The sequence below is a fragment of the Haematobia irritans genome, chromosome 4 (genome assembly GCF_050003625.1).
Source record: "Haematobia irritans isolate KBUSLIRL chromosome 4, ASM5000362v1, whole genome shotgun sequence".
Taxonomy (NCBI): Eukaryota; Metazoa; Arthropoda; class Insecta; order Diptera; family Muscidae; genus Haematobia; species Haematobia irritans.
This window is the reverse complement of record NC_134400.1, coordinates 111,538,326-111,554,277: the sequence shown is the minus strand read 5'-3', so window position 1 is coordinate 111,554,277 and position 15,952 is coordinate 111,538,326. Positions and strand designations below refer to the sequence as shown.

At 34.1% G+C, this 15,952-nt stretch overlaps 1 protein-coding gene across 1 annotated transcript in view; it reads left to right on the top strand.

The window, feature by feature from the left end:
• LOC142235716 (uncharacterized) overlaps nt 1–15,952 on the top strand; it is a 428,189-nt gene that overhangs the window by 373,087 nt on the left and 39,150 nt on the right. Inside the window, exon 24 of the mRNA XM_075306976.1 lies at nt 15,704–15,873. Coding sequence (XP_075163091.1) covers nt 15,704–15,873 — 170 coding nt within the window. The remainder of the gene's footprint in view (nt 1–15,703; nt 15,874–15,952) is intronic.

Here is a 15,952-nt window from a genome sequence, read left to right as displayed (position 1 = left end):
TCGGCCTGGCCGAACTTACTGTCGTATACACTTGTTATATATACTATATATACATGCTCTACCGACTTTCTCTTTTCTAACACATATAAAGCAGAAGAGAATATCAGATTTCATAAAGCTAACACACCATTTACGTCGTCTCGGTTTATGTTGTTTCGATTTACGTCGTCAAATTTTTTGTTCCATCAAATTTCGATTTACGTCGCCATTCGAGTTACATCGTCGATTTTTTGACCACTTTATCAGAAACGCCTTCCATAAGTAAAATATGTTAAGTTCGTACCGAAATTACTGAATTACCTTTATTTTTGAAGTTTTTTATTATGTACACGCACATACATACATAAATGGACTTAGGAGTAAATAAGTATGAGTAATTTTTAATTCGGTTTACGTCGTTTCGAATAACGTCGTCAAATTCCGAAACCAATCACGACGTAAATCGAGGAATTACTGTAACTATAATCGTTAGCCCACAAGTAACACATACCGCCAAGCAGATCTATTTATAGAGCAGTGTTTAATGTATACACAAGCGCATTTAAAGAAACCTCATTTAAAGAAAACAAATCACTTTAGTTGCAATCGCCTAAGCCCGTTTTTATAAAAGATACAATTTTTGCGTCGAGTAATAACGGAAATAATATAATTATAACCTGCGCTACACTGTAGAACAGGGTATTATAAGTTAGTGCATGTGTTTGTAACACACAAAAGGAGACGAGATAGACACATGGTGTCTTTGGAAATAATGGTATCTTTGGCAATAATGCTCAAATTTAGCACAAGTATCTATTTGGGGTCAGAATAGAAACGTAGGGATTTTGGAAAAATCGGTTCAGATTAACATATAACTCCCATATATATCTTTCGCTTGAAATGTACTTATATGGATTCAGAAGCCAGACCCTGATTGCTTTAAATTTTGCACAAGGAGTACAACTGATAGTGTTATAAATTTTGGTCAAATTTGGTTCGTTCCTCAGAAAAGAAAACTCTTCTTTCAGTGTACAAAGTGGTGCAGTGTATATTATAGTCGGCCCCACCTTCCTTACTTCTTTTGCAATATAATCTAAAGTTTTGTGTATTAGATGTATCATACTTTATAAACAAAATCAACCGTGGTTTTAGAAAAACATGATTTTATTTACGGCAAAAAAAGAAGACTTTATAATACAAACAAATGTTTTTTGATTATAAAAATTTTAACTCTTCGGAAAAAAACAAACTGCAACAAACGAGCAACGTTTGCTACGCCCGTTTTCGAAATGTTTTTTTTTCGTTTGAGAAGATTAAAGCTAGAAATTTTTCAACAGACAACAAACCAACATTTGGTGGAGGAGTTTCTAAGAAGATATGAATGGAAGGTAATAAACAAACTTTTTCTTTTGTGTATTGAAGGAGAATTTTCCATCCGGTCTGATTGAAATTCAGGTTAGACAACCCAGCAAAAATTTTACAAGGGTCCTGTAATAGGAAGGAAGTAATTCGTTTTTGGATCCTTTGCATTATTTTAGAAGTTGTGCCTTGAAAGTTCATTTGAATGAGGAAATTAAAAAAAAAATCCATCATTTAACTTTTTATTTTTATTAATATTTTTTTTTACACTTTTATTTTCTTATTATATAATTTTGCAAATTGAAAAGAAAAAAATTTTCGCTGCGACGTTGGGTTTGTTGGCACCATAACGCCATTGAATATGAAGCATAGAAACGTCAATTCGATTGTAGAACGCAGGTTCAAATGTCATCAAATTTTTTTCTATGTGAAAATTCGTGTTTATTTTGTTATTTTCGGCACAGTTTTTTGTATAAATATATTTTTTTTTACTCAACAGAAATTTTAAAATTTTCGTAATTTGCAAAATCTTTTAAAAAATATCTTACAAGGAAGCGAGTTCCCGCTGCATTGAAATTTGTTAATTTTATTGTTATACCCTTCACCATAGGATTGTCATTCAGTTTGCACAGACATCGAAATAGTGGTCTAGTGGACTCCACAAAGCATATACAGTAGGTAACGGATAAAAGCATATCTCATATAAGAAAAATATGCTTATACGAAATTTAATAAAAAATTAATAAAAAAATGAATTTCAGTACACTGGTAGAAAAAAATCGTTAATACGTTAAATTAATCGTTAATTCATTAAAAGTCAGCCAACGTAGCATTTCGTTATAACAACGTAATTTGACGTTATATTTACGAAACCCTTTATGGAATACATTTCGTAGTATTAACGAATAGTTACGTTGTTATTACGTAGCCTTTTCGTTGTATTAACGAATATTATTCGTTGTATGAATGAAATTTATTCATTGTATGGATGCAGCTTATACATTGTATGAATGAAAATCATGCATAATATGAAAGTTCATTTGAATGAGGAAATTAAAAAAAAATCCATCATTTAACTTTTTATTTTTATTAATATTTTTTTTTACACTTTTATTTTCTTATTATATAATTTTGCAAATTGAAAAGAAAAAAATTTTCGCTGCGACGTTGGGTTTGTTGGCACCATAACGCCATTGAATATGAAGCATAGAAACGTCAATTCAATTGTAGAACGCAGGTTCAAATGTCATCAAATTTTTTTCTATGTGAAAATTCGTGTTTATTTTGTTATTTTCGGCACAGTTTTTTGTATAAATATATTTTTTTTACTCAACAGAAATTTTAAAATTTTCGTAATTTGCAAAATCTTTTAAAAAATATCTTACAAGGAAGCGAGTTCCCACGGCGTTGAAATTTGTTAATTTTATTGTTATACCCTTCACCATAGGATTGTCATTCAGTTTGCACAAGACATCGAAATAGTGGCCTAGTGGACTCCACAAAGCATATACAGTAGGTAACGGATATAAGCATATCTCATATAAGAAAAATATGCTTATACGAAATTTAATAAAAAATTAATAAAAAAATGAATTTCAGTACACTGGTAGAAAAAAATTCGTTAATACGTTAAATTAATCGTTAATTCATTAAAAGTCAGCCAACGTAGCATTTCGTTATAACAACGTAATTTTACGTTATATTTACGAAACCCTTTATGGAATACATTTCGTAGTATTAACGAATAATTACGTTGTTATTACGTAGCCTTTTCGTTGTATTAACGAATATTATTCGTTGTATGAATGAAATTTATTCATTGTATGGATGCAGCTTATACGTTGTATGAATGAAAATCATGCATAATATGAACCCAGTTTTTTCATTGTATGAATGAAAGGCGAACGTTGTATAAATGAACACAAACGTTATATTAATGAAACCCAACCAATTATTGCATTTGAGTGTAGTTATTGGTAGTGTATTATTTTTTGTTAATATCTTTGGAATATGATTTTTATACAGTATAAAATAATATTTATTGATAAATTAAGTAATTTAATAATCATATATTGTGACTTTCACTTAAGAAAAAATGCCTCTTATTACTAAGACCAAAAAATGATAATCGTATCGCCGTGTCTACTTATCCAATTTTTTTGCAACCAAGGTTCATTGCGTTAATTGTTCCGCCTTCTTCATCTGAAAGTTCACTTCCCCGGGCATTTTCACTAAAGATTAAAAATGTATACTAAATTTCTTGCGAATATACAAAAAACACCAATTTAACTCACCCACCATCTATGTTTACTATTCACAACGAAACTGTAATGAGCCTGCGCACTCTTCAGCGAAAAGAACGTAAATGTTGTTAAGGTTTGCCCATCAGACAAGTTTTCAGTTGAACTCTTTACCGTTTGTTTTCCAAGACGCACACGCAAACATGTGCTTATTGACATGCTTACATGTGTATGTACAAATTACATAGGCGCTACAGACGTATTAGAGAGAGAGAGAGAGAGTAAGGAGAGGCAGAAATACTCAAACTCCCATTCGTATTATTAATGTACATATTTCATTAATATGACGAAATACAAAAATTTAAAATTTATTTTTAAAAAAAAAGTTTCCAAAATTTACTCTTTATGTTCAAATGATTACAATAATTCCATCTTGGAAAATTTGTTTATTCTAATTCTTGAAAAAATTACAAAGTTAATATTCATAATATTAACGAAACGTGTTTCATTAATATAAGGAAAAACCAAAACACTAAATTGCCCTTTAACGATTTATTTCGTTGTATTAACGATCACTTTCGTTCCTATAACGAAAAATTTCGTAATATTAACGAAAAATTATCAACGATGCCCGTTCGTTAATAGTACGAAACATTTTTCTACCAGTGTACGTTGTGTTAGGATATGGTATCTAACAACCACGCAAAAATTGATCTATATCGGCTAATAATACACTAAAAAAAAAGTTTACTTGGATCCAAATATTTTGACCTTCCCATAAGGACCTTGGTATTGATTCGGAGCCAAAGATGCGGCTTCTTTAAAATAAATACATTTTTTTAGCACCTATCTGGCTTTAAATATAGGATCACTAAAATTAAAATGAGTATGCAGAACTCATTTAGCGAATTTTCATTCTCCTTTTGAGGTATATTAATAAAGCTATTCACGTACAAACCAATGCCAGTTTAAAAATCCAAATTATAACAGATACTTCAAAGTAAACAGCGATTTCTTAATTCCAAAAAAAAAACTTTAAACCGAAGATGCTAAATCCTCAAAATAAGTCTTAGCCTATATTCGTAGCGTTTTTATCTTAAATTTAAAGATTCAATATTTCAGTTAATTTCTGAAATCGAAAATGTGTTCCTGTACTTTAATGTAATTTTGCCTTGGTTTAAAGCCATGCGACTTTAACGGAGGGACGCAAGTTTCCAAAAATTTGCGTACTAAATTTAATGAAAAAAAATTTTGAAGCAATGATTAATAACCTTATGTTAATTAAATTTGCATTATTTTAAAGAAATTTGTCCTTAATATTTTGTAAATTGCACATCCTAAAATGTAGGTTGCGTAATCTTTAACATCAGGTAAATATTTTTTTCAGTGTAATATATAGCCCTCATATAAAACGATCCCCAGATGTGGCTTTCGGAACCAATCTGGTCCATATCGGTCTATAATCATATATACCACACAGATAAACCGATCCCCAGATTTTACTTCGTGAACTTACTGGATGAGCAAATTTCCTCTTGCTAAAATTTGGTACTAATCACGAAAAAATTGGTCCATATACACCCTCAAATAAATCGCTTCTGTAACAGGTTGGCTGATAAGTCCCCGGTCTAACAAAGAAAAACACATTTTTTTGTCAAAATTCGTTTTTATAATTCAACATAGTTCCCTTCAAGAGCGATACAACGATTATAACGACCTTCCAATTTTGTGATACCATTTTGGTAGTACTCCTTCGGTTTTGCCTCAAAATAGGCCTCAGTTTCGGCGATCACCTCTGCATTGCAGCCAAATTTTTTCCCTGCGAGCATCCTTTTGAGGTCTGAGAACAAGGTCTGGGGGCCAGATCTGGAGAATACGGTGAGTGGGGAAGCAATTCATGAATTTTTGCCATCGTTCTCAATGACTTGTGGCACGGTGCGTTGTCTTGGCGGAACAACACTTTTTTCTTCTTCATATGGGGCCGCTTTGCCGCGATTTCGACCTTCGAACGCTCCAATAACGCCATATAATAGTCACTGTTGATAGTTGTTCCCTTCTCAAGATAATCGATAAAAATTATTCCATGCGCATCCCAAAAATAAACAGAGGCCATTACTTTGCCAGCGGACTTTTGAGTCCTTCCACACTTCGGAGACGGTTCACCGGTCGCTGTCCACTCAGCCGACTGTCGATTGGACTCAGAAGTGTAGTGATGGAGCCATGTTTCATCCATTGTCACATTTCGACGGAAAAACTCGTGTGTATTACGAGTTAACAGCTGCAAACACCGCTCAGAATCATCAACATGTTGTTGTTTTTGGTCAAATGTGAGCTCGCGCGGCACCCATTTTGCACAGAGCTTCCGCATATCCAAATATTGATGAATGATATGACCAATATATTCCTTTGATATCTTTAAGGCCTCTGCTATCTCGATCAACTTCATTTTACGGTCATTCAAAATCATTTTGTGGATTTTTTTGAGGTTTTCGTCGGTAACCACCTCTTTCGGGCGTCCACTGCGTTCACCGTCCTCCGTGCTCATTTCACCACGCTTGAATTTTGCAGACCAATCATATATTGTTGATTTCCCTGGGACAGAGTCCGGAAACTCATTATCAAGCCAAGTTTTTGTTTCCACCGTATTTTTTCCCTTCAAAAAACAGAAAATTCGTTTTTTTTTCCATTTTTTTCACAATAACAAACCTAATTGACTACAGACGTCAAATTTTGACACGAATCATTTGAAGGTTGGTACTATATAAAAATATGCATTTATATGACGACATCTATGTGTCAGACCGGGGACTTATCAGCCAACCTGTTAACATATACCCCAAACACATTTTGCTTCAAGCATATATTTTTTCAGGATTGGTCCAAACAAAATATTGTTTGTATTGTTCAAACATATTATGTTACACCTTAGGGCATACACTGGTATTAAAAATTTTTAATGACATTTTCTTTGTGTGGATATATTTTTAAGGCGCCAATTGGTTACTTTCATTATTTTACTTGCAGCATACTCTCTAGGTCTCTCTTTCTAAACACATATATGTTTACATGATATTTCCAAATTAATATATGTTTGCATCTAAGCTCATTATATTTACAAACATTTTATGTCCCAAACATAATATGTTCTAACATATTAACATACATGTCCGAAACATGTTTTGCTAGTTTATGAACATTATATGCTTGCACTTAAAAATATTGTGTTAAAAAATTTGAGTTCCAAACATATAATTTCTACACCCAAACATATGAAAAGCAGTCTTTTTCGTCCGTGTATAATTTAGTATACTTATCATAATTATATATAGCCCCCGTATAAACCGAACCCATGTTTTACTTCTGGCTCTCCAATTGCCTTGCAATAACTGGTTCATATCGGTTTGTAATTATTTAGAGACTCCCCCTTTAAATACCGATCAAGAACTGAATTATTTAGGTATTTAAACTCCTTTTTATACCCTTCACCACTACTGTGGTACAGGGTATAATAAGTTTGTGCATTTGTATGTAACGCCAAGAAATAGTGGTCATAGACCCATCTTTTAGTATACCGATCGGCTTAGAATTAAATTCTGAGTCGATTTAGCGATGTCCGTCTGTCCGTCCGTCTGTCTGTATATGTAATTTTGTGCACAAAGTACAGCTCGCAATTTAAGTCCGATCGTCCTCAAATTTGGCATAGGGCCGTTTCTTGGGACAGAGACAATCGCTATTGGTTTTGGAAAAAATCGGTTCAGATTTAGATATAGCTGTCATATATATTTATCCCCGATTTGGTCATAGTTAGCGTGTTTATCAACCGATTTTTCTTGAAATACCGTACATCTAAATATTTTATGAATCTCGCAAATCCTGCAAAATATCAGCCAAATCGGTTCAGATTTAGATATAGCTCCCATATATATCTTTCGCCCGATTTAGACTCATATTACCACAGAAGCCAAAGTTTACTACCGATATTCGTGAAATTTTGCACAGAGGGTAGAATTGACATTCTACCAATTCTTGGTAAATATAATTGAAATAAGTTCAAATTTAGATATACCTCCCATATATATCTTTCGTCCGATTTGAACTTATATGGCCACAAAAGCCAGAGTTTTGCCGTGATTTGCTTCAAATTTTGCACAAGGGGTACATTTAATAGTATCGTTAAGTGTGTCAAGTTTTGTTAAAATCGGTTCAGATTTAGATATAGCTCACATATATATCTTTCGCCCGATTTGGACTTATATGGTCTCAAAAGCCCGAGTTTTGCCCTGACTTACTTCAAATTTAGCCCAAGCGGTACTTTTAACGATACTATTGTATGTGCCAAATATGGTCAAAATCGATTCACATTTAGATATAGCTCCCATATATATCTTTCGTCCGATTTGAACTTATATGGCCTCAAAATCCAGGGTTTTGCCGTGATTTGCTTCAAATTTCGCACAAGGAGTACGTTTAGTAGTATAGGTAATTGCGCCAAATTTGGTTGAAATCGGTTCAGATTTAGATATGGCTCCCATATATATCTTCCGTCCGATTTGCACTCATACGACCAGGGTGGCCAAAGTTATACTCCCATTTACGTGAAATTTCGCATAGATAGCAGAATTATTATTCTAACTATACATGTCAAATTTAGTCAAAATCGGTTCAGATTGTATATAGCTCCCATATATACGTACACCCCAGTTGGGGAAATATGGTATACTGTTACACATTTTAGACCCAATTTCAATGGAAGTTTCCTCCAATTAACTGGATAGCGTTAGCCGATTTAAATTTTAATTCTAGAGATTTTGTAGAAGTAAAAAAATTGTCTCCTTTATATAGCTTCCAGCAAATGTGAAGTAGTTGAGATGGTAACACAAATTTTGGCCTACATAGGGGTGAAGGGTATAATATAGTCTGCCCCGCCCGACTTTAGACTTTACTTACTTGTTTTGTCTAAAATATACCCCGTATGGACTAACTTAAAATTGAGAACGCGGTGTTAAGAAGTTTTAAGATACCTTGCCATCGGCAAGTGTTACCACAACCCAAGTAATTCCATTGTGGATTATAGGCTTTAATAGAAGTTTCTACGCAATCCATGGTGAAGGGTACAAAAGATTCGGCCTGGCCGAACTTACAGCCGTATATACTTTTTTTATCGATTTTCTATAAGTTTTTGCGACATTTAATTGTCCAAAACTTAAAATTCCAAATAGAGTATTTTCTAAGACTTTTCCAAAATAACTTCATCGGAAGTGCAAAACAAATTGGTATCCTGCACTTGTGATGCATCTAAAGGGAAATAGATATACAAATTTTGCTTAGCATAGAAGACGCATTTCTCTAAAATGAAGTAATTTTCCTTGTCCAAAAGTCGATAAACTTTTCATTGAAGTCGTATTGTCCTTATAATTAAGTGATTTGACTTAAAATTGGGTATCTTAACATGAAAGAAAAAATTTATAAGGCTAAGGTCAACTTGACTTTAATAATTCAGAAAAATTCTTTAAAGTTAATGAAATTGTCTTTAAATTTGTTGTCTTTTGGCATCTTGACTACAAAGCAAAAAATCGTTCAAATATAGGACACGTTTTTCAAAACTTTATTTTAAAGAAGTTTTTTACTTCAAACATATCATAATTTCTACTGGAAGTCGAGTCCTAATTTGGAAAATAAAGTTGCCGTTAACTCGTTTTTAAAGGACTTTGATAGCATATAAAGAAAAAAAGCTGAGAAAGCGAAAAATTAAAATTTGCTTCCTAGAAGCAAGTACACAGAACCTAAATTTAAAAGAGAATTGTGTCTTAAAAGTATCCTTACTTGTATTCTCCGCTTCTTTGGCTCGGAATCAATACCAAATTTTTTAAAGTAAAGAAAAAATCTTTGGAACCGAGTATGCTTTTTTTTCAGTGTGGTACACCCTCAATTTTTTTTGCCAAACTACGTCGTTCATTTTTCAGAAAACAATTTTTCTATAAACTTTTTCTTCATTTTGAGTTCATTGAATTTCTTGGAAAACTTTAATATGGCTTGATTTTCGTAGTACATTTAGCCCATTTTTCCATTGATTGTTCCATACATTGATGGAACTTAGGTGTTATTGTCGTCGCTATTCTGTTGACAGTCTGTTATGTTAAAATTCTAGGGCACTCGAGAGGGTTGTTAGGGATGCCTGTTGTGCGTTTTATTGCTTTCTGCAGTTGAGTATTGTGTGCTTTAAACTGTCATTCAAACATGGATGTCAAGGTACATTACGAAATGGTACTCCTTTCTTTGATTTAAATAAACGTCACTCACATGTCATCATATCGAAAATTTGCTATAAACTTAGGTGCAGCTAAATATTGATGGTACCCATACACTCATCAACAAAAGGAAACTGTCATCGTCTGCAATTGATGTGTGGAAATATGGGTCATATTTAATCGATAATAATGTTTTGAATTTATTTACCGGAATGTCGAATAAATTGGATGAAAAAAACAAGTCTATTCGACCACATAAATAAATTCCGTTGAAAATGGATTACATGAAGAAAAATGCAATATGGGGTTTATGGTTACTCGTATGTGCGTGAAGATAAATTGTAAATGTAACAAGTCGAGACACAAACCAGGTAGTTTTTGCCTACACACCTATTGGGTTAATTCCAATTTGGGGATACCTGCGCAATATATTTTGGTATAACAACGAAAGATCTTGAAAAGGGTTTAATTGTCAAAAGTATCCCATAAATGTCAGTTTTGTTGCTATATTTTAAAAGTTAAGGTGGAATTACACACCATGCGTCAATCCGTGCGTTGATGGAAGGGTTGATTTTTTCTGTTTGCGGTAGACTATTCGAGCTTTTGATTTCAAAGAGAAATTTCAACTCTTCAATCATCGGACGCATTTAACGCATTGAACGCATGGTATGTAATTCTACCTTTAGTTTTCCAAACTTGAAAAAAGTGTAACCAGAAATATCGATTTTTATCAAAAATATAATTAATATGTCAGAATTTACAATATAGTGCACGCCCGATTAATGCCCGATTTTATTTTTGAAAGTTTCTGTCCTCTTGGACTACATAAAGGGTGATACGGTCAAAATTTGGTCAAGGGAAAACGCGTGTAAATCGGTGAAATCGTTTATTTAAAAATTCAAATTAAATTTCTTTTTCAAGTTCAATTAGTATAAAATTCAGGAAAAATATTCAGTTAGGCTTTCGCTTTTCCAAATCCGAATTGCCGGGCCTCACGCTTGACACCTGCCATCAGATTTTGTACAGCCACCTTGTCCACCTTCTTTGCCGCAGAAAGCCAGTTTGCCTTGAACTGCTGCTCATCCTTAGCAGTTTTTTGGTCTTCTTTAGGTTCCGCTTGACAATAGTCCAGTATTTCTCAATTGGGGGAGCTCTGGCGTGTTGGGAGGGTTCTTGTCCTTGGGAACCACCTGCACGTTGTTGGCGGCGTAGCACTCCATGGCCTTTTTACCGTAATGGCAAGATGCCAAATCCGGCCAAAACAGTATGGAACAACCGTGATTCTTCAGGAAAGGCAGCATACGTTTATTCAAACACTCTTTCACGTAAATTTCTTGGTAGTCCCGGAAGCTATGAAAATGCTGCTTTTCAAGCCACAGGTACAGATGGCTTGGCAAACCAGATATTTCTTTGCGAAATTTGACAGTTTTATGTGCTTGAAAATATCTGCTAACTTTCCCCTTCCTTGTGCCATATAAAACTCCTGTCCCGGAAGCTGCTTGTAGTCGGCTTTGACGTAGGTTTCGTCGTCCATTACCACGCAGTCAAACTTCGTCAGCATCGTCGTGTACAGCCTCCGGGATCGCGCTTTGGTCGTCGTATTTTGTTTATCATCGCAATTTGGAGTCACTACCTTCTTGTAAGTCGATAGTCCGAGTAGCTCGGATTTTCGCGATGCGCGAGCAAAATTTTAATACGCTGCTCTTCTTGCTTGGACGGCATTTTGACAACTGAAGAGTGAATTCCAAAATCAAAATAGGAGCAACATTTTACACACACACACCTTCAAAATGAGGGGTGTTTAGGTTTTCTAAATGCAAAATTGAAAGAAATACGTCAAGTTTATATTGACCAAATTTTGACCGTATCACCCTTTAATTTGTTCATTTTTTTTTTACAAAGACTACAACTGATGGTATCGTGACGTATGCCAAAGTTGGTTGAAATCGGTTCACTTTTAGATATAGCTCCAATATATATCCTTCGCTCGATTTACACTATTATGGCCACGGAGGCCAATGTTTTTCTCCAATTTACTTGAAATTTTGCAGATATAGTAGAATAAATATTATAACTATGCGTGCCAAACCACCACCACCACCAGAGTTGGGGAAATATGGTAGACTGTTACACATTTTAGACCCATTTTCAATGGAAGTTTCCTCCAATTAACTGGATAGCGTTAGCCGATTTAAATTTTAATTCTTGAGATTTTGTAGAAGTAAAAAAATTGTCTCCTTTATATAGCTTCCAGCAATTGTGAAGTAGTTGAGATGGTAACACAAATTTTGGCCTACATAGGGTGAAGGGTATAATATAGTCGGCCCCGCCCGACTTTAGACTTTACTTACTTGTTTGTTTGTTTTTTTTTTTTTTTTGAGTTTGTCTTTATGAAATTGTTTTTACATCCTGGAAAAGAATAAACGTTTATCACAAAAAGTATATACGTTTCTTCCAAATACACATCCTTACAGCGAAAAGCAAATGAGAAACGAACTTTGTTTGTCTTAAATTTCGTTTGGGAGGAAAGAGTTACTTTTTTGCGAGCGCGTTCTCAATTGTAAGTTAGTCCATACGAGGTATATATTAAACAAAAAGGCCAATTAAATAAGTAAATAATTCAGTAAGTAATAACTCTATAGAAATAAAATGTTGACAAAATTTTCTATAGAAATAAAATGTTGACAAAATTTTCTATAGTAATAAATTTTTGACAAAATTTTCTATAGTAATAAAATTTTGACAAAATTTGCTATAGTAATAAAATTTTGACAAAATTTTTTTATAGAAATAAAATGTAGACAAAATTTTCTATAGAAATAAAATATTGACAAAAGTTTGTATAGTAATAAAATGTTGACAAAATTTTCTATAGTAATAAAATTTTGAGAAAATTTTCTATAGTAATAAAATTTTGAGAACATTTTCTATAGTAATAAAATTTTGGTAGATTATGTTTGGGTATCGGCTATATATAACTATAGACGGATATGGACCAATTTTGGCATGGTTCTTAGCGGCCATATACTAGCGCAATGTACCAAATTTTACCACGTACCAAATTTCAACCGGGTCGGATGAATTTTGCTCCTCCAATAGCTTCGGAGGTCAAATCTGGGGATCGGTTTAAATGGGTGTTATATATAATTAAGACTGGTATGGACCAATTTTTGCATGGTTGTTAGAGACCATATACTTACACCACGTACCAAATTTCAACCGGATCAGGTGAAATTTGCTTTTCCAAGGAGCTCCGGAGGTCAAATCTGGGGATCGGTTTGCATGGGGGCTTCATATAGGTATGGACCGATATGGACCAATTCCTTCATGGTTGTCGGAGACCATATACTAACACCACGTACCAAATTTCCACCGAATCGGATGAATTTTGCTCATCCATGAGGCTCCGGAGGTCAAATCTGGGGATCGGTTTATATGAGGGCTATATATAATTATGGACCGATGTGAACCAAAGTTTGCATGGTTGTTACAGACCATATACCATGTACCAAATTTCAGCCGGATCGGATGAAATTTGCTTCTCTTAGAGGCTCCGCAAGCCAAATCTGGGGATCGGTTTATATGGGGGCTATATATGATTATGGTCCGATGTGGACCAATTTTTGCATAGTTGTTAGAGACCACATACTAATACCATGTACCAAATTTCAGCCGGATCGGATGAAATTTGCTTCTCTTAGAGGCTCCGCAAGCCAAATCTGGAGATCGGTTTATATGGGGGGTATATATAAAGGGTGATTTGTTAAGAGCTTGATAACTTTTTTTAAAAAAAAACGCATAAAATTTGCAAAATCTCATCGGTACTTTATTTGAAACGTTAGATTGGTCCATGACATTTACTTTTTGAAGATAATTTCATTTAAATGTTGACCGCGGCTGCGTCTTAGGTGGTCCATTCGGAAAGTCCAATTTTGGGCAACTTTTTCGAGCATTTCGGCCGGAATAGCCCGAATTTCTTCGGAAATGTTGTCTTCCAAAGCTGGAATAGTTGCTGGCTTATTTCTGTAGACTTTAGACTTGACGTAGCCCCACAAAAAATAGTCTAAAGGCGTCAAATCGCATGATCTTGGTGGCCAACTTACCGGTCCATTTCTTGAGATGAATTGTTCTCCGAAGTTTTCCCTCAAAATGGCCATAGAATCGCGAGCTGTGTGGCATGTAGCTCCATCTTGTTGAAACCACATGTCAACCAAGTTCAGTTCTTCCATTTTTGGCAACAAAAAGTTTGTTAGCATCGAACGATAGCGATCGCCATTCACCGTAACGTTGCGTCCAACAGCATCTTTGAAAAAATACGGTCCAATGATTCCACCAGCGTACAAACCACACCAAACAGTGCATTTTTCGGGATGCATGGGCAGTTCTTGAACGGCTTCTGGTTGCTCTTCACTCCAAATGCGGCAATTTTGCTTATTTACGTAGCCATTCAACCAGAAATGAGCCTCATCGCTGAACAAAATTTGTCGATAAAAAAGCGGATTTTCTGCCAACTTTTCTAGGGCCCATTCACTGAAAATTCGACGTTGTGGCAGATCGTTCGGCTATTCATGATGAAATGTCAAAGCATACTGAGCATCTTTCTCTTTGACACCATGTCTGAAATCCCACGTGATCTGTCAAATACTAATGCATGAAAATCCTAACCTCAAAAGAATCACCCTTTATTTATTTCGTGATTTCAACAGACGGACGGACATGCTTAGATCGACTCAGAATTTCACCACGACCCAGAATATAAATACTTTATGGGGTCTTAGAGCAATATTTCGATGTGTTACAAAAGGAATGACAAAGTTAATATACCCCCCATAATACACTGAAAAAAATATTGTCGTGAGGTCAAAGATTTCATGTCTTTAAAATACGAATACAAATTTTGCTTAGCATAGAAGACGCATTTCTCTAAAATAAAGTTAGTTTCCTTGTCCAAAAGTCGATAAACTTTTCAATGAATTCGTATTGTCCTTATAAATAAGAGATTTGACTTAAAAATGGGTATCTTAACATGAAAGAAAAAATTTATAGGCTAAGGTCAACTTGACTTTAATAATTCAGAAAAAATCTTTAAATTTAATGAAATTGTCTTTAAATTTGTTGTCTTTTTGCATCTTGACTACAAAGCAAAAAATCGTTCAAATATAGGACATGTTTTTCAAAACTTTATTTTAAAGAAGTTTTTTACTTCAAACATAGCATAATTTCTATTGGAAGTCGAGTCCCAATTTGGAAAATAAAGTTGCCGTTAACTCGTTTTTAAAGGACTTTGATAGCATATGAAGAAAAAAAGCTGAGAAAGCGAAAAATTAAAATTTGCTTCCTAGAAGCAAGTACAAAAAACCTAAATTTAAAAGAGAACTGTGTCTTAAAGTATCCTTACTTGTATTCTCCGCTTCTTTGGCTCGGAATCAGTACCAAATTTTTTAAAGTAAAGACAAAATCTTTGGAACCGAGTATGCTTTTTTTTCAGTGTATGGTGGAGGGTATAACAAGAAATTCAAAGTGGTACAGTTTCAGAAACAATCGCAGCAGTAAATATTTATTACTAATTGGAGCATTTCATACATTAAAAATTCAAGATTTCACTTCTTTTCTGTGATTGCTTTTAAACAGCTGATGACAGTGTTGCATATTTTTGGAGATGTCCTGGATAAACGAGTACTCTCTTTTCTTTTAGTCCTTCACGGCTTAGAGTATCCAGTGCTAAAAGAAAACCGCCCTATTAACGGAGCTAACCCAAGTTTTTCAATTTTTATGGGTATTACTACTAGTAACTGTTCTAATGTCATAAGTTACGATTTTAATACATATCCAATATATCGAATAATTAAATTCTTTCTTTTTTCCATTTGATTTCAGGACCTCTATCATGAACAGTGTGACAGCGTTTGCATACTTTTTGCCTCCATACCCAATTTCAGTGAATTTTATGTTGAACTAGAGGGTAATAATGAGGGTGTTGAATGTCTTCGTCTGCTTAATGAAATTATTGCCGATTTTGATGAGCTTTTAAGTGAGGAACGATTTCGGTAAGTCCTTGTTTTAGTGCATAAGATATTCTTACAAAACAAACAAACAAAAAATTTTCTTTGAATTTCATTATCATCC